Source organism: Dipodomys merriami, unplaced genomic scaffold (assembly GCF_024711535.1).
Source record: "Dipodomys merriami isolate MVZ:Mamm:240054 unplaced genomic scaffold, mDipMer1.0.p SCAF_62, whole genome shotgun sequence".
Taxonomy (NCBI): Eukaryota; Metazoa; Chordata; class Mammalia; order Rodentia; family Heteromyidae; genus Dipodomys; species Dipodomys merriami.
Genome location: NW_027206202.1, coordinates 6,593,141 through 6,614,300, shown reverse-complemented (window position 1 = coordinate 6,614,300; position 21,160 = coordinate 6,593,141). Strand labels below are relative to the sequence as shown.

General features: G+C 39.7%; 1 protein-coding gene, 1 non-coding gene and 1 pseudogene across 3 annotated transcripts in view; 2 read left to right on the top strand and 1 right to left on the bottom strand.

Moving 5' to 3' along the window:
- Positions 1-21,160, bottom strand: part of Dnah3 (dynein axonemal heavy chain 3) — a 216,447-nt gene that overhangs the window by 82,966 nt on the left and 112,321 nt on the right. For both annotated transcript variants that reach the window (XM_070004375.1, XM_070004374.1), the window contains exons 36-40: positions 20,760-21,001; positions 18,229-18,329; positions 15,546-15,651; positions 11,558-11,687; positions 6,637-6,882 (exon numbers count right to left, since the gene is read on the bottom strand). In XM_070004375.1, coding sequence (XP_069860476.1) covers positions 6,637-6,882; positions 11,558-11,687; positions 15,546-15,651; positions 18,229-18,329; positions 20,760-21,001 — 825 coding nt within the window. The remainder of the gene's footprint in view (positions 1-6,636; positions 6,883-11,557; positions 11,688-15,545; positions 15,652-18,228; positions 18,330-20,759; positions 21,002-21,160) is intronic.
- On the top strand, positions 13,805-14,145 carry LOC138815087 (transcription and mRNA export factor ENY2 pseudogene; annotated as a pseudogene).
- Positions 16,382-16,488, top strand: LOC138815100 (U6 spliceosomal RNA). Its single transcript, XR_011368160.1, has one exon. It is a non-coding gene; the product is annotated as a U6 spliceosomal RNA (small nuclear RNA).

Sequence of the window (21,160 nt, the reverse complement as noted above, 5' to 3'; positions counted from 1 at the left end):
TGAATAGACACTTACATAGGGATGAAAAAAAGTTCTGAAACATAAGCCTTCCTCTTTTTAAGTTGATTCTCTCAGATATTTGTTACTGTACTGGAAACCTAACTAGCATAAAATGAATCAAGAGACTGAAGAAAGGCAGGAAAGTACACTGGGTATCTCTCCAGTAGTTGCCTAAAGACAGAAGTGTACATTGCACAGAAAATTAGGCAGACATCCACCTGCTTGCCAGCTACTATTCTTGTTTTCCCCTAACTAGTCTGGTTTTCCCCCTATAGCCAAGAGAGCAGGAGGGGCCCAGACCATAATGGATAAGAAGATTGTCACGACACCTTAAATTCAGTGCAGTATGCCCCTTTCAAAGTAAAAAGCCACAGAACCCCTCCATTGAGGATTTTCCATTGTCTTGAACGTTCACAGATGAAACCTATCTAGAAAAGACTGCTTCCAACAGATGGAACTGGTTGATTCCATGTGGTCATTGGATCTTGGCCATTCCACTAGTCATCCATGTAAGAGCAATGGTTTATTGCATTTGGGTTCATTTTAAAGGCATTTTATGAATTATATTTGCCTTGATCATGCCCAGAAGCAGCAATGAGTCTGAAAACTAGCAGGAAGAAAGTATATATTTCTCATGGAGACAAAAGTAAAGCTTAATTTTATCTGGATGTGTTCATGGTGGTTGCTTGTAAAATGACATTTTAGTCTTACTAACATCTTTATGAACTAAACCTGCTTTCAAATAAGTAGTTGTTGCAAAAAAGATAGATGAAGCAAGTTAACAACAATATGTGCTGGGGATTATGCCTTATTGTTTGTGTGTGTGCCAGTGCTGAGTTGGAACTCAGGGGCCTGAGAGCTCTGTCCCTGCCCCTGACCTTTTTTTTCCCCCCTCAAGGCTAGTGCTCTACTACTTGAGCCATTTCTGGCTTTTTTTCTGGCTTTTCTGATGGTTAACTGGAGATAAGAACCTCATGGACTTTCCTGTCTGAGCTGGCTTCAAATCATAATCTTCAGATCTCAGCCTCCTGAGTAGCTAGGATTACCGGTAAGAGCCATGGGTACCCAGTAATGATGGCTTCATTTATGCTACATCATGGAAGGGGAGAGGAAAACATCACAGGACAAGGGATGTTATAGGGGAAAAGTTAGAAATGTGGCGGAGCTGTCACTGGTCCTCTTGTTGTAAAACAGCAGAAATGATGTTATTACAAAGGGGGCCAGAAGTGGGATCAGTGGTAACTCATAAACCATCTCTATAGTCTCAGAGCACAAACAGATCAATCTTGGATGATGAGAAAAATTTAAAACAATATATGGACTAGGTGAAAAAAATTGCAATGTAAAGGAATATAATGTAAAGATTAGCCTGAAGAATACACTTCTGAAACTTGTTCAATGCATGATTTAAAACCAGTTTCAGTAAACTGTTTGGCATCTTCTATAAGGCATAAAAAGATACCATTTTTTAAAATGAAATAGGACCATAAAGCCATTGGAGAAAGGTGTTGATAGCTCATGCCTGTAATCCAGGCTACTCAGAAGGCTGAGATCAGAGGATCAAGGTTCAAGCCAGCTGGGGAAGAAATGTCCATAAGACTCGTATCTCCAATTAATCAGCAAAAAACTGGAAGTAGAGCTGTGGCTTAAGTGGTAGAGCACTAGCCTTGGGCATAAAAGCTCAGTGTCCCTGCCCAGGCCCTGAGTTCAAGTCCCCAAACTGGCACACACACACACACACACACACACACACACACACACACACACACACACACACACACACACACACATAGAAAAATCCAGTAAGAAATAATGTTGGTGATAATGTTGATGATAAATACAAACTGATAACACTTATTTAACACTTTCAACATACAATGTTTTAAAGGGTTTTTTTTGAAGAGCTTTAAGTATTAAAAAAATCATTTTATTGCTATTATTACAATGTTATAGAGAGGGACTACCATTTCATAAGTCAGACAATGAACACATTTTTTACATGTAATAACTCATATAAACCTTCTAAGAACCACAAATATGCTCTATTTTTATTTGTATACATTTTGTAATTGTGGAAACTGAGGAAGGTTAGGAATTTACTCAGTCTCCCAACTAGAAAGAGTTGGAGCCAGAATTCCAGTTCTAACAATTTCATCCCACAGCCTGTGCTTTATTATTATTATACTAAGAAAACTGGCAAAGAAACAAGATGTGAGGGCAGAATGAAAATCATCCAAGGTAGTGAAGAAACAAATTCAAGTTGTGGGTGACTGATATTAAAATAGAAAGTCTGCCTAGAAAGGGCAGAAACAGAAAAAAAAAAGAAGATAATCTATATAGAAGCCAGAGAATAAAAATTTTTCTTTGGACTAAACAGATGCCTCACATTCCAAGCAGAATAAATAAAAGAAGAATTGTGTCTAGACATAGTCTGTCAGAATAAAAACAAACACAAAATCTACAATAGTACATTAAATAAAGAACACATGAGGAACAAATTACCACTATATGCAAAAAATGCAACTTCGCTTCTAACTAAAAGAAGAAAAAATTGAAATAAAAAAATGAAGAAATGATTTTATGTTCCCATTTCAGATGAGCCCAGAATGACAAAATATATGAAGCAGAATGCAGAGTGTCAAGAAGAAAGTGACAAGTTTGGTATTATAGTTGGACACTTCAACACCCCTCTGTCAGTGATTGACAGTCAGAAAATGAGTGAGAATATACTTAAAACTTAACTGAATATAAATGACATGGAGGGATTAATTTCTCTGACAACAGCAGATAACATTCTTAAAACTTAACTGAATATAAATGACATGGAGGGATTAATTTCTCTGACAACAGCAGATAACATTCTTCTCAGGGAACCTTCTCCTAGGGAGGCTGCCATTCTTGGCCATAAAACATTTTAGCACACTTAAAACAACAGATAACCATTGTTGGGTGCTGATGGTTCTTGTCTGCTATCCTTGCTAGTCAGGAGGCTGAGATCTGAGGATCACAGTTCGAAGCCAGCCCAGATAGGAAAGTCTGTGAGACTATTGCCAATAATCTACTAGTTAAAAGCCAGAATTAGAGCTGTGACTCAAGTGGTAAAGTGTTGTCTTTAAGCAAAAGAAGCTCAGGGACAACACCCAGATTCTGAGTTCAAGCCCCAGGACTGGTACACACACACACACACACACACACACACACACACACACACACACACACACACACACACACACACACACACACACACACACACAATGAAAATATTCTGGATATGACGAGTGTTTAACACCACAAAATTGTACATTTTATATATTTTAGCAAAATAAAAATGAACAAAATATTTTCCCAACTATTGGATCTAAATGGGGCTGCCAATACTCTGTTTTCTCTTCAGATTGTATAAATCTTTCACCTTTTACTAAACAGGGCTGCCATGTAATTCATCTGACATTATATCAGAAGTGGGCTGGGTGGCAGAAACAAGACTGTGAATACACACACTTTTGTGTGTGTTGTACTGGGGATTGAACTCAAAAGCTGGCACTGGTTGTGCCTGCGCTTGAGCCACACACCTAGTTATTTTGCTTTTATTTTATTTTTCAGATAGGGTCCTGGCCTCAGACCACAATCCTCCTCCCTCTGACTCCCACATAGCTAGGACTGTAAGCATGCACCAAAATGCCTGGCTCTATTCATCCTTTTATCATTATGAAAAATTTCAAACATGGAAACTGACAATATTGTACAGTGGTTATTTGTACACCTACCACTTACATTTTATATTTAGTTCTTATTTTTATGCATATCAGTTCCTCTCTCCAATCTTACTCTTTTGCAATATTCTAAAATAAATTATAAATATCTATATACTTCTGCATAAAGATGTTAGCAGTATATCATTAACTAGGGTTCAAATTTTATTTATTTTTGGAATAAAATTTATGATACAATATACCCATTTTGAGCTAATCTTCACAAAGTTTGGCCAAATGTACAAACCCATGTAATCTAAGTCTTTTAATATACACATTATTCTCACCTCTGAAAGTCCCCTCATGGCTCTTCATACATTCTTTCTTACAAGTACAAAAGGTATCTGGGCACCAGTGGCTCATGCCAGTAATCTAGCTACTTAGGAGGCTGAGATCTAATGATCAAGATTTGTAGGTAGCTAGGAAGGAAAGTTCTGTGAGTATTTGTGTGTGCCTGGGGGGTGGGGTGGGAAGGGGTGTGTGTGTGGGGGAGGGTGTCCTGGGACTTAAACTCAGGCCCTGAACTTTTTACTACTAGAGTCACAGCCCTACTTCTAGCATTTTGGTGACTAATTGAAAATAAGAATCTCAGGGACTTTCTGAAACTCTTATCTCCCTGAGATTCTTATCTCCAATTAACCACTCAAATGTTGGAAGTAGGTGTGGCTCAGGTGGTGGTGCCAGGGACAGTTCTCAGAACCCTGAGTTCAAGCCCCAGTGCTGGCCTTAAAAAAAAAAAAAGGTACAACTGTTTTTTTTTTTTATGGTATAAACCTCTCCTTAAGTTATAGAAATATAGAAAAATAAACCTAAAAAACTAAAAGTACCCAGGCACTGGTAACTCACACCTGTAATCTTAGCAACTCAAGAGACTGAGATCTGAGGATTATGATTCAAAGCCAGCCCAGGCAGGAAAGTTAATGAGACTCTTATCTCCAAAGAAAACATTAGAAAACCAGAAGTAGAGCTGTGGCTTAAAGTGGTAGAGCACTCTCCTTGAGCAAAAAGAGCTCTGGGACAGTGCCCAGGCCCTGAGTTCAAGCCCTACAAGTGCCCAAAACAAAACAAAGCATAAAAGTAAAATTTCTGGGGGCCTGGGAAGGTGGCTCAGTGGTAGAGTGCTTGCCTTGCAGGCATGAGGCCCTGGGTTCGATTCCTTAGCACCACATAAGCAGAAAAAGCCAGAAGTGGCACTGTGGCTCAAGTGGTACAGCACTAGCCTTGAGCAGAAGAGCTCAGAGATAGTGCCCAGGCCCAGAGTTCAGGAACTATGACCCACCAAATGAAAACCCCAAACAAACAAACAAACAAAAAGTAAAATTTCTGGATAATGAATTTTTAAAGTCTTATTTTCTATTTCCTTCTCTGTATTTTCTAAATTTTATACAGTATATTAGTAGATGTTAGGAAAAAGCAATAAAAGCTATTTAAACATTTCATCTGAGTAAAGAATACCACACACAGAAGAGCATTTTTAGCCATGAGTCATTTTAAAGATTTTGTAGCAAAACTGAAAACATTTTAACATATTAGGCTATAATGACAAAATTAAGAGAAATATTAATATCACAGCTGCCATGATATGTAGCAGATAAACACATAATACAGGACTAGAAAAGAATGGGGGGAAAATCACCACTCTGTTTAAGTGATGGATTTATGGGTAATTTTTGTAAGAAAAACAAAAATATACACCCGAAGCTGGTGCTGGTGCCTCACACCTGTAATCATAGTTACTCAGGAGGCTGAGAGCTGAGGATCACAGTTCAAAGCCAGCCCAGCCAGGAAAGTCCATGAAACTCTTACCTCCAATTAACTACCAAAAAGTCAAAAATAGAGGTGTGATTCAACTGGTAGAGCATTAGCCTTGAGCAAAAGAAACTCAGGGACACAACAAACACCCAGATTCTGAGTTCACGCCCTAGGACTGGTACAAACAGCAACATAAAAAAAACCAAAACAAAAATGTCATGTCATCTCTTTATAAATAAAAAAAGCATTCAGCCTAGTGTTATTCACTAGATAGTATGTTGAAAATGAACCATACAACTTGTATGTGGGGACAGGAGGGAAAAGCTGCTAGAGAGTAAGGAAAGGAAAAGAATTGTACTCTTTACCTGACTTATAATCCCTGACTGTAACCTCTGTATATTACCCTTATAACAACAATAATAATTAGAAAAATAAGCACTCAAACCATAAGACCCTGATTTTAGGACCTCCCATATTCACACATACAAGTCAGCTTTGAAGAAGTGAACCCACACCGGGTGCTGGTAGCTCACACCTGTAATTCTAGCTACTCAGGGGACTGAGATCTGAGGATTACAGTTCAAAGTCAGCCCAGGAAGGAAAGTCCATGAAATTTGTATCCCCAATTAACTACCAGATTATGGCTTAAGTGGTAGAGTGCTTGCCTTGAGTGAAGAGCTCAGGGCCAGTGCCCAGACCCAGAGATCAAACCCCACGACCAAAAAAAAAAACAAAAAACAAAAAAAAACAAAAAAAACAAAGAGAAGTGAACGCACCCAGAAAGCTATGAAATATTCCGTAATGAGTATGTGTGTCAGTAGTGGGGCTTGAACTCAAGGCCTATGTACTATTCCTTGGTGTTTTTTGCTCAAGACTGGATCTCTACCATTTGAGTCAGAGCTCTACTTTTTGTTGGTTAACAGAAGTATCACTGAATTTTTTGCCCTGGGCTAGTTTGAATTGCAATCTTCGGATCTCAGCCTTCTGGGTAACTAGGATTATAAGCATTTAATCACTGGCATTTAGCTATCTTCGCTTCTATAAAGGGCTCACACAGTCCATGCATTTTGTTGATTGGGGACATGTAATTTAAGTTATCTTACCAAGACATAATAAACAAGCCTGAAATTACCTCTCTCAGGAAAGATGTTGTTTTTGGTGAGTTTGACACTTTTGGGTCTTGGGTTTTTGTCATCTATGCCCATGATCAGGTTGCGGAAAAACAAATCAAATTTCCTTCTGCTGTCCCCATTGATGGTGCCAGCTACTGTCCACACCAATGCAAAGAGGAATAGTCCTTGCAGCCAGAGGAAGATCTGTTGACTAGACAGGTTTTCAAATAATTCACTTTCTTCATCTTCTGCTTTCCTTAATTCATCTAAAAGTGAAAAGGGGGATGGAAGTTCAGGCCAAGAAAGAGCTACAGATTTATATCCATTGGGCATGAACTGGCTAGTTTTGCCAGGGAGCTCTGGAGATTCTCTCTCTCTTCTTTCTCCCCCCCCCCACACACACGTGCGCGCGTGCGCGCGCACACACACACACACACACACACACACACACTTACTCTTTAATATTGGCTGGGTGCCCATCATATACCAGATCCTTTACCACATACATATTTCTGTGTGTATGCTGATCCTGGGGCTTGAACTCAGGGCTTGGGCACTGTCCTTTAGCTTTTTTGCTCAAGGCTGGTGCTCTACCATTTGAGCCACAGCTCCCCTTCTGGCCTTTTAGGTAGTTAATTGGAGACAAGGGTCTGATGGGCTTTCCTGCCCAGACTGGCTTTGAACTGTAATCCTCAGACCTCAGCTTTCTGAATAGTTAGGATTACAGATGTGAGCTACCAGTGCCTGGATCCTTTTACATATTTTACTATAAAATACACACAGTATAACAATTGGCCATCTTTTCCATTGTAAAGTGTATATAATCTAGTGGTTTAAGTATACCCATATTGTGAATTATCATTGTCATTCATAATCAGAACTCTTTCCACCTTGTCGAACTAAAGCTTTGTAACCACTAAACAATAATCTCCATCCTCCCTACACTCCTCATTTAGCCAGAATTGTTTTGTTTGTGTTTTTGTTCTGCTGTCTGAATACTGTTTGAATACTCACAGTATCTAAACATATGTAAAGTAGATTCATATAGTACTTTTGTGCCTGGCTTATTTTACTTAAACAATGTTTTAGGGTGCATTTACTTTGTGTTATGTGTCAGAATTTCCCAAATGATATTTCCTTGGGTGATTGTAACACCGTTTTATTTACTCATTTTCTGTTGATAGATATTCAGGTTGCTTTTCAGGAATAAGAATGTCTGATAAGGGGCTGGGAAGGTGGCTCAGTGGTAGAGTGCTTACCTTGCATGCCTGAGGCCCTGGGTTCGATTCCTCAGCACCACATAAGCAAAAAGAAAAAAGCCAGAAGTGGTGCTGTGGCTCAAGTGGTAGAGCGCTAACCTTGAGCTGAAGAGCTGAGGGACAGTGCCCAGGCCCAGAGTTCAGGCCCCATGACTGGACCAAAAAAAAAAAAAAGAATGTCTGATAATTATTTTGAGTATATACTCAGAAGTGAAAATCTGGGCAAATTTATATTTCCTTTTTTTTTTGAGCCACCAAAGTATTTTCCATACCTACTATATCATGTTAAATTCCCAACAACAATCTGTAAGGATTCCAGTTTCTCCACATCCTCATTGGTGTTTGTTTTTTATTTGTAGCCACCCTAATAGGTAAGAGATAATTTGATATTATTATGACTCTGACTTTCATTTTCCTAATAATTAGTGATGTTGATTATTTTCATGTAATTATTGGCTATTTATCTTCTTTGGAGAAATGTCTCTTCAAGTCTTTTATTCATTTTTTTATTACATTGTCTTATTTTTTGAATATGAGTGATTCTCTTCATATTCTGAATATAAATCCTCTTTATGTGATTTGCTGACATCTTGTTCTATTCTGACTCTGATGATAATTCTTTTTTTTAATGCATTAAGATTTTAAATTTTGAAGAATTCTAATTTACTTATTTTTTTTTTGTTGCCTGTGTCTTTGGCATCAAGTCCAAGAACTCATTGATTCAATGTCATGAGCTTCTACTTTTTGTTTCTTTTGAAAGTTTTGTAATGTTTGCTTAATCTTTAGATTTTTACACATTTAATTTTCATATACCATATTGGGTAATGGCTATATTGCTCAAAGTGATATACACATTCAAACCATTGCGTACCATTATCCCAAAGAGAATAAGGCAAGAGAAGAGAAAAGGCAAGATGGCAGATGAGAAAGATTTGCTCTTTTAATTCTTTGAATGTTAAGAATCTGGTGACAGAAAAGAGATTACATTCTGAAGAAAGAAAGACAAGAAAAAAAAATCCAGAAACTATAAAGGATGGAACTCAGAAACTACAGTGAAATAACCCAGCAGAAGAAAAGCCAGCAAGAGTTCTGAGCCCTCTTGAGCGGCAGGAGTTAGGAAAGAAGATATAATTAAAATTGAGACTTATTAGGCAGTGACTATTACACTGTGGAAGGCTAGCCCTACTGTAGAAAAGTCATCCTGCCATTCCTCTTATCTCAGAGGGTGACAGTAAGACTTCATCTTGAGAGAGTCCCTGTTATTGGATTTGAGTTACTCTAGGGACCTACAAATAAAGAGCTATTACCGTTCAAGAAAATGTATGAAACTTTGCTATAGAACTTGGGTCACAGGAGGTGGGTAAGGAGAGGAAGAGAGTCTAATGGGTCCCTTTATAGAAAGGTTAAACTGCAGGAAATTACACTGGCAGCTTGGCCATTAGAAGCAGCTGCTGAGGCGTGGTAGTGCTGGGTGACAGCTTGGGACTCCTTGACAAGTCACATGGCAGAGGCACTGGTGACTGCTGTATTTGCCCATTGAGGAGTGTGTTGGTGACTCACAATACCCAACAGAAGCACCATTAGAGATGGCTGCTCCAGACATCTGGCAGTGAATGACACCCCCTGCCCAGACCCTTTATTGAGTCTTGAAACAGAAGCTTAGGAGCAATAGAAATACTATTAGAAGCAGAATGATCTATAAAAATATGGGGGTGGCAGTTGTTTGTGACTTTACCCTCCCCATCCTGGAGAGAATCCTAGCTCCTGAGGCCAGGGTGGCAATGAGTCTGACACTTTCAATAATCATTATCTAATATGACAGAGTGATGAGTGGGATAGACCTAAATTATGAGTTTTTCACAGAATATTGCACTCCACAGAGAGGTTTATATATCAGCCGAGAGTCACAAAAACAATAGAAAAATCCATATATTGTTATATATAAATCTATTGGTCTTTGGTAATATTTTGGTTTGGCCATTTTGATTTTTTAATTTGCTTATCTGCAGTGATCTTTTATGCATATTCCTTATAGGCCATTTACTTTTTTGGGAGGGGACCAGTCCTGGGGCTTGAACTCAGGGGCTAGGGGCTATCTCTGAGCTTTTGTGCTTAAAGCTAGCTCCTACCTCTTGAGCCACAGTTCTACTTGTGGAATTCTGCAGATAAGAGCCTCACAGACTTTTCTGCATAGGCTGAACCACAATCCTCAGCTCTCAGCCCACTGAGTAGCTAAGTTAACAGGTGTAAGGCACAGGGACCCCATTCCTAGGTATCTTTTTAAAGGCTATTTTGAATGGAATGATGTTCTTAATTTTTCCCTCCTTCTGTACATCAATAATGGTTGATGTACAGAAAAGCTTTTCTGTGTGTGTTACTTTTGTATGCTGCTACATTGCTGAGGGTGTTTATTAGGAGTTCTAGGGGCGAATCTTTAAGATCCTTTAGGTATAGGATCATATAATCTGCAAAACAGAATAATAAGTACCTTATAACTTATGTTTAACTATTACTCATGTTACATTTTGTTTTGGGGGGGTCTGGTCGTGGAGCCTGAACTCTGAGCCTGAGCGCTGTCCCTCAGGTCTTCAGCTCAAGGCTAGCACTCTACCACTTGAGCCACAGCACCACTTCTGGCTTTTTTTTCTCTCACGTGGTGCTGAGGAATTGAACCCAGGGCCTCATGCATGCAAGGCAAGCACTCTACCACTGAGCCATCTTCCTAGCCCCTCATGTTACATTTTTAATTTGTGTCTACAATGCTTTTAGAAGAAATGAACTAAGAAAATGTGTCAGAAGTTGTAAAGATTCATCTTGAATTTGTCATCTTGGAAAGAAAATTAACATGTAATAAAAGTTCTCCAAATGAACACACCTGTAGTCTTCTGCAGTAGAATGCAGTGGAATCTGATTTGTGTGAAATACGGAAATACATGATTGTGTCTTGGGAAATTCATAAAACACTGAAGTACTGTTTTAAAATATCCTGAAGAAGTTTCATAGTTTTGGACACCAATGTGATTAGTTTTCTTATAGTACATTCATAGTTTTACATGTGTCTTCATATTTTTACTATGTGAGTTTTCTTAATATGAAAACTTCCTATATTTTATCAGAATTTTTTCTGAGATGAATTCATATCTATCATCTAAATCCATCTCCTATCAAGATAACTTTGTTTGGTAGAGATAGACAGCAGCCTTAGGCCAAGAAAAAATGGGATAATTTGCTTAAGAACAAAAAATCAACCCTAGCTCACATTTATAATCCTAGCTACTAAAGAGACTGAGATCTGAAATATCGAGGCTCAAAGCCAGCCCCGGTAGACAAATCTGAGGTTCTTATCGCCAAATAACTAGCAGAAACCAGATGTGGAGGTGTGGCTCAAGTGGTAAGTGGTGGCCTTAAGCAAAAAAGCTAAACAAATATGTGAGACCCTGAGTCAAGCCCTAGTATTGACAGGCACACCTGCACACAAGCACACACACACACACACACACACACACACACACACACACACACCGTTATTGAGCAAAACAAAATACACAGACTCTCCCAGGAAATTCTACTATCTACAATTCAAAGGCCCTCTTGTTCTTAATTGCAGGGGCTAAAGAGTAATGAGGACAGACAAAAGCCAAAGACCCCCTTTCCTCCCCCCGGCCTGTCCTATTGTACTTACCAAATAGAGAAGAGTACAGTCTCATCATAGTATAGGCCAGATGTATGGGAGATGTTTGGACCACAAATTTACAATGAAGGCGACAAAATTCTAGGCAGGGCTGGACCAGCCACATGAACATGTCATTGACCTGAGAGTAGAAAACTCTGTGAGCTTTGTAGACATCTAAAAGGACATTATCTCAGGAGGCTGGAGATGTGGTTAAGATTGCTGGTTAACTTTGAGTGTAGGTTCAAATGTTTTTATTTATTTATTTATTTGTCAGTCATGGGGCTTGAACTCAGGGCCTGGGCACTGTCACTGAGCTCTTTTATGCAAGGCTAGCACTCAACCACTTGGAGCCACAGTGCCATTTCCAGTTTTCTTGTGGTTAATTGGAGATAAGAGTCTCATAGACTTTCCTGTCCAGGCTGGCTCAAACCACAGTTCTCAGATGGCTTAGCCTTCTGAGCAGCTAGGATGACAGGCATGAATCACAAGTGCCTGACAGGTTCAAATTTAAAATACTTCACTTTTCATCTTTTCTTGGGTTTCCCCAGGATCCAGAGCACAGTGCCCAGATTGCCTTGTGATCAATCACAAGGAGAAAGAGCAGATAAGCCAGAGTGTTTGACAAATCCGATGGGTTAAATGAATTTTCAATTTATGATATTTTCAATGTGTTGATGAGTGTGTCAAGACATTATCCCATCTTAAGCTCAGGAGCAACTACATGAAATCAGATGCTATTTGCTGAGCATCTAATAATTGCATTGCAGTCCACAGTGCTGGGGATAAAAGGGGAATATGATGACAAGACCTCTGCTAGCTCATAATCTGATTGTAATATCTGAGTTGCTATTCATTGGCAGAAAGTTAGAAAAAGCCCAGACAAAGGCTGCCAGTAGTCAGCCTTTGTCTCTTGTCCATCCTTGATAAAAAGCAAAAGAACACCTCTCCCTTAATCAAGTTTACCAAGCTGGTAGCCTTGCAGAAGGCTGCTGACAACCTTGAGGCACCAGCTGCATTGAGTTGCTGTATTAGTCAGGAGCTTATAATAAAAATCATTTCTGTAATAGTGTCGATAGCATTGATAGTATTAGTCATGCTGACCAAGTCAAGATTATGTTTTGCCTATGCTCCTGTGACTCAAGGCTATGTTTTGCTTCTGTAACCTTGTTTGCTTGCCTCAGTAACTGGGCCTTTAGACCACCAATTAAAGACCACCACAGGGCTAGGAAGGTGGCTCAGTGGTAGAGTGCTTGCCTTGCATGCATGGGGCCCTGGGTTCGATTCCTCAGCACCACATAAACAGAAAAAGCCGGAAGTGGCGCTGTGGCTCAAGCGGTAGAGCGCTTGCCTTGAGCTGAAGAGCTGAGGGACAGTGCCTAGGCCCAGAGTTCAGGTCCACGACCAGCAAAAAAAAAAAAAAAAAAAAGGACCCCCACAGAGTGGTCCTACTATGGGCAGCTTATTGCAAATTATTATGTATGATATTTACCATAAAGAACAAATGAATTTAAAGGTCATATAACTATAACCCCAATGAAAATGTGCCAAACCTGTACAAGACGCTATGTCGAAAAACGAACTTTACAACTTTGGCAGGGGGTGGGGGAATAAGAAATGTACCTATTACTAATTGTAACCCCTCTGTACGGTATTTACACAATAAAAAACTTATTAATAATAATAAAAAAAGAAAATGTGCCAAACCTGTCTTGCATGGCTCCTCTATGTAACTCTATGTAACCTACCCCTTAATAACCCCAGCTTAAGGACTACTCAGGGTTACAGCCACAGCTCCTAAATCTGTGCTGTGTCCCTGGCTGGTCAGCTATCTACTTCCCCAATAAATTCATCTTTTTACATGAGGGTATCTCTGAGTGGTGGACTCCTTTTCCCATAACACTGATGGAGGGGGGACAAAAACAAAAGAAATAAATTTTAAAAAGCAATGCAGTAACTAAAGTGCAGATGATGGGGCGTGTTAGCAGGAACAGAGTGTCCAGGGAAGCCTTTTTGGAATACTGGATCTTTCTGCTGGGAAGTGAATGATAAAGGTGAGCCATCCATGAGATAAACTGGGTCAAGATTTCCATATGAAGAATAAAATGTGCAAAATCCTTGAGGTGGTAAAACCTGGGTTTTCCAGGAATGTAAAGAAAACAGGAGACCCCGCCCCGGAAATGCATGTTCTAGGTTTCTGTGTGCTTAGGTGCCTGAGCTAATGAGGGGCTAAGTCCTGGGCAGTCAAAGAGTGTGGTTAGCAAGATGAACAAAGATGTGCAGATGAGAGCAGCAATTAACCAAAAAGTTAATAGAAACTGGAGAAAGAAAGAGCCTCAAAGAGTTGCTGAGAGCTAAATTAATTGAATGTGGCTGGGAGGATCAGCTGAAGGCACACCATAAAGAGGTAATTAAAGAAAAAGGATTATAACACGTTACTGTTGATGACTTGGTGGCTGAAATCACTCCAAAAGGCAGAGCCCTGGTACCTGACAGTGTAAAGAAGGAACTTCTACAAAGAATAAGAACATTCCTTGCTCAGCATGCCAGTCTTTAAGGTTGAATTAGATTGTGTTGTTCTATGGTTTTATTTCTGAAAACTTGCCATAAATTCAAACTCAGTCTCCCAAAACAAAGTCCTTTTTTGTATGATGGTATACAGTTTTCAGTAATGGTGTATACATGAACACATTTCCCCTAAATGTGTTATTTTATAAATATTTCATGAATAAAAAGAGGGGGCGGGGACTGGGAAGATAGCTCAGTGAAAGAGTACTTGCCTTGCATGCATGAGGCCCTGGGTTCGATTCCCCAGCACCACATAAGCAGAAAAAGCTGGAAGTGGCATCATGGTTCAAGTGGTAGAGGGCTAGCTTGAGCTAAAGAGCTGAGGGGCAGCACCCAGGCTCAGAGTTCAGGCCCCATGACCAACAAAAATAAGTAATACATAAATAAAAAAGAAAACAGGAAGGCTAGGGAATAATGGGCCAGGGCTGGAGAGAGCCAATGAGGAGGCCACAGAGTTGGGTAGGGCCAGATCACAACAAGCCCTGACAAGATGAAGTTAGATCTTGTGCGAAGACCATTTCAGAATTTCTGATGGGCTTTCGGGCATAGAACTTTGGCAACTCCAGAACATGTGTATATGTGGACAGGTGATATTGATTACATCGATACTTTTATGTGTATGGGGGGGGCAGATGATTGTATCAATGTGTGTGTGTGTGTGTGTGTGTGTGTGTGTGTGTGTGTGTATGTGTGTGTGTGTGTCTGTGTCTGAGTGTGGTAACAGACATGGTGTCACCCAGAGTATTTCTATAGTAAGGTGGAACTTTCTTAGTTTCCTCCATAGAATACTTTTCTAAGGACTCCTACTTATTCGGGGAAGTACAAGGGATACCACAAACAGGTTGACTTTATTCCTGTTTCCCTGGTTTTGAGCATGTAGTCAGGAACCCACATAACCTAAACTTTCCTGTCTTTTAGGATGGGAAAGGAGAGTAGTCACTGGTCAATTGTACTAGCTGCAAAGAGAGCATTTCTAACCAGTCCTGGATTCCTCCCAGTGGGAAGTGTGGAGAGCAGGTTCCAGATATAACTGCAGGATGACAGCACAGAGGGACATGATTTTCTCTCGTGTTCTCTATGTCTAGAGCCATTTCTGCTAGTAGGAAAATGGGGGCTAAGTGGTACTACAGGCCTCATCAAGAACATTTCTCAGCACCGGAGTTTTCCACTGGGGAGAAGAGGAATGATGGAGAAGGTGGACAATGAAGAATCAGTTCACTGTTCTATGCCACACCCAACCCGTGCAGAAGAAAATTGGAAACATGGCAGACAGCCAGGAAACAAAGAGAACTGGCGATGGACAGGGAATTTATTTCCTGCCCTTTCTTGTTTCCTGGAATGATGAAGATGTATTTAGAAGGTCCTGGAAATGAGTTCGGAAGTGGAGGTGAAGTGGAGTGGGGTGAAGAGTAAAGAGAACCAAAGGTCTCACCAATTCCTTGTGCTCCTCAGTGAGGCTGGAAGGTAGGGTGTCCATATATGAATCCTTTAGGGGCCTCCAGCTTAGCTGATGGGGCTCCATGTAGATCATGCCACACCTAGTTGCATAAACAGAGAATGAGGATAGGTGCTCTCTTTTTTATTGTACTATACCTCAAGCACTGAGCTAAGCCTTAATGGATTGGCAATAAATGTCATCTCGCTATGTGATTGCTCTTATCCTATTCCCTTGGGCTTCCCCACTTAAGGTAACACAGCATCTTGAATCTTGATTTCTTCCCTTATATATTTTTATATGTTTCTGAAATTACATGTATTTTTCTTTTCTTTTTGGTGATCCTGGGGAGAGAATTCAATGCTTCACACTACCACTTGAACCACTCCTCCAAGTCCTTGTGCTTTTAGTTAATTTTTAAGATAAAGCCTTATGCTCTTGCCCCGGCTAGTCTTAGAACAGAATCCTCCTACCTCCACCTCCCAAGTAGCTGAGATTACAGGCATCTGCCACTGTGTCAGACATATAAATGTATTTTTTAGAAATTGTTTTATTGTTAGTATAAAGTTGGTGTACAGAGGAGTTATAGTCAGATAAAGAGTGCATTTCTGCTGGGAAGGTGGCTCAGTGGTAGAGTGCTTGCCTTGCATGCATGAGGCCCTGGGTTCGATTCCTCAGCACCACATAAGCAAAAAAAAAAAAAAGCCGGAAGTGGCGCTGTGGCTCAAGTGGTAGAGTGCTAGCCCTGAGCTGAAGAGCTGAGGGACAGCGCCCAGGCCCAGAGTTCAGGCCCCACGACTGGATCCCCCCCGCCAAAAAAAGAGTGCACTTCTTTGCTCGCTTTGGCAGCACATATACTAAAATTGTAATGATACAGAGAAGATTAGCATAGCCCTTGTACAAGGATGATATGCAAATACGTGAAGCATTCCATATTTTTTTGTTCAACCTTAAAAGACTACACATAGAGCTCCCCTATGACCCAGCAATCCCACTTCCAGACACTTACCCAAATGATCACAAACAAGGCCATGCTAAAGCTACCAGCACAACCATGTTTATTGCAGCATTATTCCCCATAACTAAGATACAGAACCGGGCTGGGAAGGTAGCTCAGTGGTAGAGCACTTGCCTTGCATACCTGTGTTTGATTTCTCAGCACCACATAAGCAAAAAGCCAGAAGTGGTGCTGTGGCTCAAGTGGTAGAGCACTAGCCTTGAGCTGAAAATCTGAGGGACAGTGCCCAGGCCCAGAGTTCAGGCCCCATGACCGGACCCCCCCCCCAAAAAAAAATAAGATATAGAACCAACCCAGATGCCCCTCAGTAGATGAGCGGATCAAGAAAATATGATATATATATATATGTATATGTGTATATATATATATGTATATATATAATGGAATTCTATGCTTCCATCAGAAAGAATGACACTATCCCATTTGTTAGGAAATGGAAAGGCTTGGAAAAAATCATATTAAGTGAAGTAAGCCAGACTCAAAGAAATATAGGTCCCATGGTTTCTCTTATTTGCAATAACTAGTATACATCTAGGATATCCTCATCAGATGAGCAGAAAAGCTCAAAAGCTATGTACATATGACCATATAAGATGATGCTAACTAAATGAACCTCAAGATATGGACACAAGAGGTTTTTCTTTGTTGTTGTTGTGTGTTCTCCCCCCTATGTTATATTCCCTGTTGTCACTATATTTGATTTTGGCACCTTGCATCTTGTATATACATTTATCTACTTTGGGAGGGGGAAGGGGACACAGGACACAGGGTGACCTATTGCAACAATGATACTCACAAGACACTATGTTAGAAATGATCTTTACAACTTTGTTGGGGGTTGGAGGGGGATAAGTGGGAGAAGTAGGGGTGGGAAGGGATAGTAGGAAAAAACAAAGGAGGAGGTTCAACAAGAAATGTACTCATTACCTTACTCGTGTAACTGTAATCCTGCTGTGCAGCATCTTTACAATAAAATAAAGTAAAAATCGAGTACATTTCTTTTTGGGCAATATCAGCCTTCCCTCCCTTTCTCTCAGGGTACATGTATTTTCATCTTAATTATTTTCTTTCTTGGCTATTTTTTAAACAATTTAGGAGGGGCATCATGCTATAGGTAATGTTGGACTTCCTTTTATACAAAATATTATAATTAGATCTACTATACAGTTACTAAGATTTATCCAAACTGATGCTGCCAAGGCTGCTTATTTATTTCTTTTGCATAATATATATAGTTAGATATTTGCATTGTTATTGCAATTTATTAATTCACTCCTACTAATAGGTATTTGGGCAGTTTCCAACTTTGTTATTGGTCATTGTGCCAGTATGAATATTCTTTTATATATCTCCTATTGTTCATAAGTAAAAGTCTCTGGGGCATCATATACTTAGGAGCAGAATTGCTGGATCCTAAGGGCAAATGAAAGCTCCACTTGAGCCAATGGCATGCTCTTTTCCAAAGTGCTTGCTTGATGTGGACTTCTACCAGCAGTGTGGGTTGAAGACTGATGTTACAAGTCTAAGTGAATAACAAATAATGGGGGGATAATGGGGTGGTCTTCTAGAGCTTAATCACATTTGTGGACTTTAGAGCTTTCCTTCCTGTTTAGGGTTTGCTGGTCACACCTTCTCCCCGGGTGCCAGTGCACCCTAACTTACCTGCTCACAGTGGCTGGGGAGGCCTGCTCTAGGTCTGCTGGCTCAAAGATCAGACTCATCTTGGGACTCATCTGGATAATCTCTCCACTCATTAAACATAACTGCAAGTGAAAACAGAATGGAAGGGGGGAAGGGTGGAAATGGGGGAGGGCACAGCAGTTAAATTACATCCATCAGTGAAGGGTCTCAGTGGAGACAGAGTCAGTTTGAGTGTATACCACAAACATTTGCTTAGCATTTACCATGGTCCAGGCATGATTCTAAGTGCACAGGATAAAACAGACAAAAATATCCTTTTCTTAGGGATCTACATTCTGCTGGAGAAGATAGATGATAATCAAAATACATAGTATAGGAAAAAATTCTCAGGAGAGAAGCAAAAAGGGGGTGATGAAGAGGGCTTAGTCATGGCTAAATGAATTACACTTTTAGATAGTAAGGAAGAGAAATCACAAGGTTGCAATCTTAAGTGAAGAACTGAGAAAAAAGTTACCAGCTCCAATGAAGCTTCTTAGTCCCTTCTTGTTTTTAACATAAAAGTTAAGTGTACATCTTCATCTTGTTATATTTACTCAAGTCAAAGATGCATTTTTGAACTTCTCATATGGACTAATCAATGGTGACAAAAACACTCTCTAAATCCTGTTTAGAGCTGAATGGAAGACCACTGGAAATTCTACTGTTTGAAAGGCACTAAATTTTGGTGGGTGTACCCGTACTGGGGCATGAACTCAGGGCTTTAGTCTCTTCGCTCATCTTTTTCACTCAAGTCTGGCACTCTCCACTTCTGGCTTTTGCTGTTAACTGTTTGTCTATCTGGGCTAGGTTCAAACTATGATCCTCAGTCTCCTAAGAAGCTAGTATTACAGACCTGAGCCATCCAAGACCAGTGGAAACTGTGGTTGTCAACATATTACAGAACCTGAAAATCATAGGTGAATCTTAGAATATGTACTTAGAACACCTGTCATCTGCCAACATGGGCTCAAGAGAAAAAGTTAAGTTCTAATAAGACAAAGCTAGGGCCTTAACCCTCTGAGGAGAGAAAATACCACAGATTTCCTGCTGCTCATCTTAATTGTGACTACAACATTCCCTGCATGTTACCTGATCCATGTCTCTGTATACATACCTAGATAAGGTCCACAACCACCAAATTCTGCCATCTCTAAATATCAATAGCTTGACTATAGCTCCACTTCTTATACCACAAGAACAACAATTAAGAAACTCCTTAATTGTGACTCTCTTTATATTACTAAACTCAAAACCAGTTAGCACATTCATTTATATAGTCTATATCATGTAATATTATGTTTCTATTTTTCTATGCTATATAATCAAAATTATGCATAGAGTGTAATTAATATATGTGTGTATAATTTGGGTAAGTAGTCTTCATTGGGAGACTTCTATTGTTAAATATGACTCTCTCTTAGGCTTGTGACACTTAAACAGTTTGAGAACAACATGTTGATTTGATGGTGATATATATTTCAGTGATATATTTCTTATTTTATGATTTTAATAATACTGTTGTACAGTTCTGGGTATATTTCAGATACTATATATAAGCAGTTTGCAAATATTAATTCATCTAATCTTCTGAACAACATTTTGAGGTAGATATTGTCCTCATTTTATAGGTGATAGATTTGAGGCACTGAGAAACTAAATAGCTTCTGGTGTTACATAGCTGGTAATGGAAGAGCCAGTCTTTGAACCTAACTGCCTGGCTCAAGGCCAAATTCTTTAGTGTTACTATTTTTACTGTGGCAGAATGTATTTTCCAAAGACTACTGCAATAATGTTCCAAAATCTATTCTCATTCCACATGCAGGTTTATAATGTGACTTTCTCCATTTCCATCAAGAGATAGAGTCTATTTCTCTACTTCTTTGAATCCAGACAAGCCCTGTGACGTGAGTGTGTGTGTGTGTGTGTGTGTGTGTGTGTGTGTGTGTGTGTGTGTGTGTGTGTGTGTATGTGTAATCAATACTGGGGCTTAAACTCTGGGCCTGGGAGCTATCCCTTAGATTTTTCACTCAAATCTGATGCCCTACCACTTCTGGTTTTTAATGTCTCAACTTTTCCTGCCTGGGCTAACTTCAAAATGTTAAATATCAGGTCTCAGTCTCCTGAGTAGCTAGGATTACAGACATGAACTACCAGTGCCCAGAAAGCCCTTGAATATTGAATGAAAAAGTCATCTTGGCTGTAGATCCTCTAGTTCTAGTGAAATCACAAGAACTAGAAACCAATTGGCCAGCTGAAGTCTTTCAAAATTCCCCACCCCCCAAAATCATAAGAAAAAATAGTTATTTTAAGCCATTATTAGACCCTAGATAGTTATTGACTATAAATACAAACAGCAGTACTGTTGAGAAATTAGATAAATGTCATTCTCTTATGGGACATTTGCTCAATGTAATAAATGCATGTCTTCTAGTGTTTTCTTCTATTGTTTTGATGATTGACTTCAATATGAGTTTATACCCCACACATGAACAAGTAATAGACCCTGTAGCTACCTTTTTGTTATCATCCAGAACAGTGTTCATGTTTTCAATCCAAACAGCATCCACTGGCCCATCAAAGATAATCCATTTGCGGTCATCAGACATAGAAGATGCTTGTTCCCGGAAAGCATTGGCTAGGACACCATCTGTCCACTCATGACTCACTGGGTCAAAGCACCCGTACAGCTGTCCCATTGTGATGGCCTTGGGGTTGATGATCTTGTACTCCACACCAAATTCCTCCATCTTGTTGGCTGGAGAAGAAGGTCCAACATCAATTAAAAGGCTCTGGTAAGACCAGACCTTAGAAAAAATAATGCTACCTCAAACTCGAACCAGCATTGATAAATATGCAACCCAAGGAGATTTCTTGTTTGTTTATTTATTCCTTCAATCCTGGAAACTGAACTCAA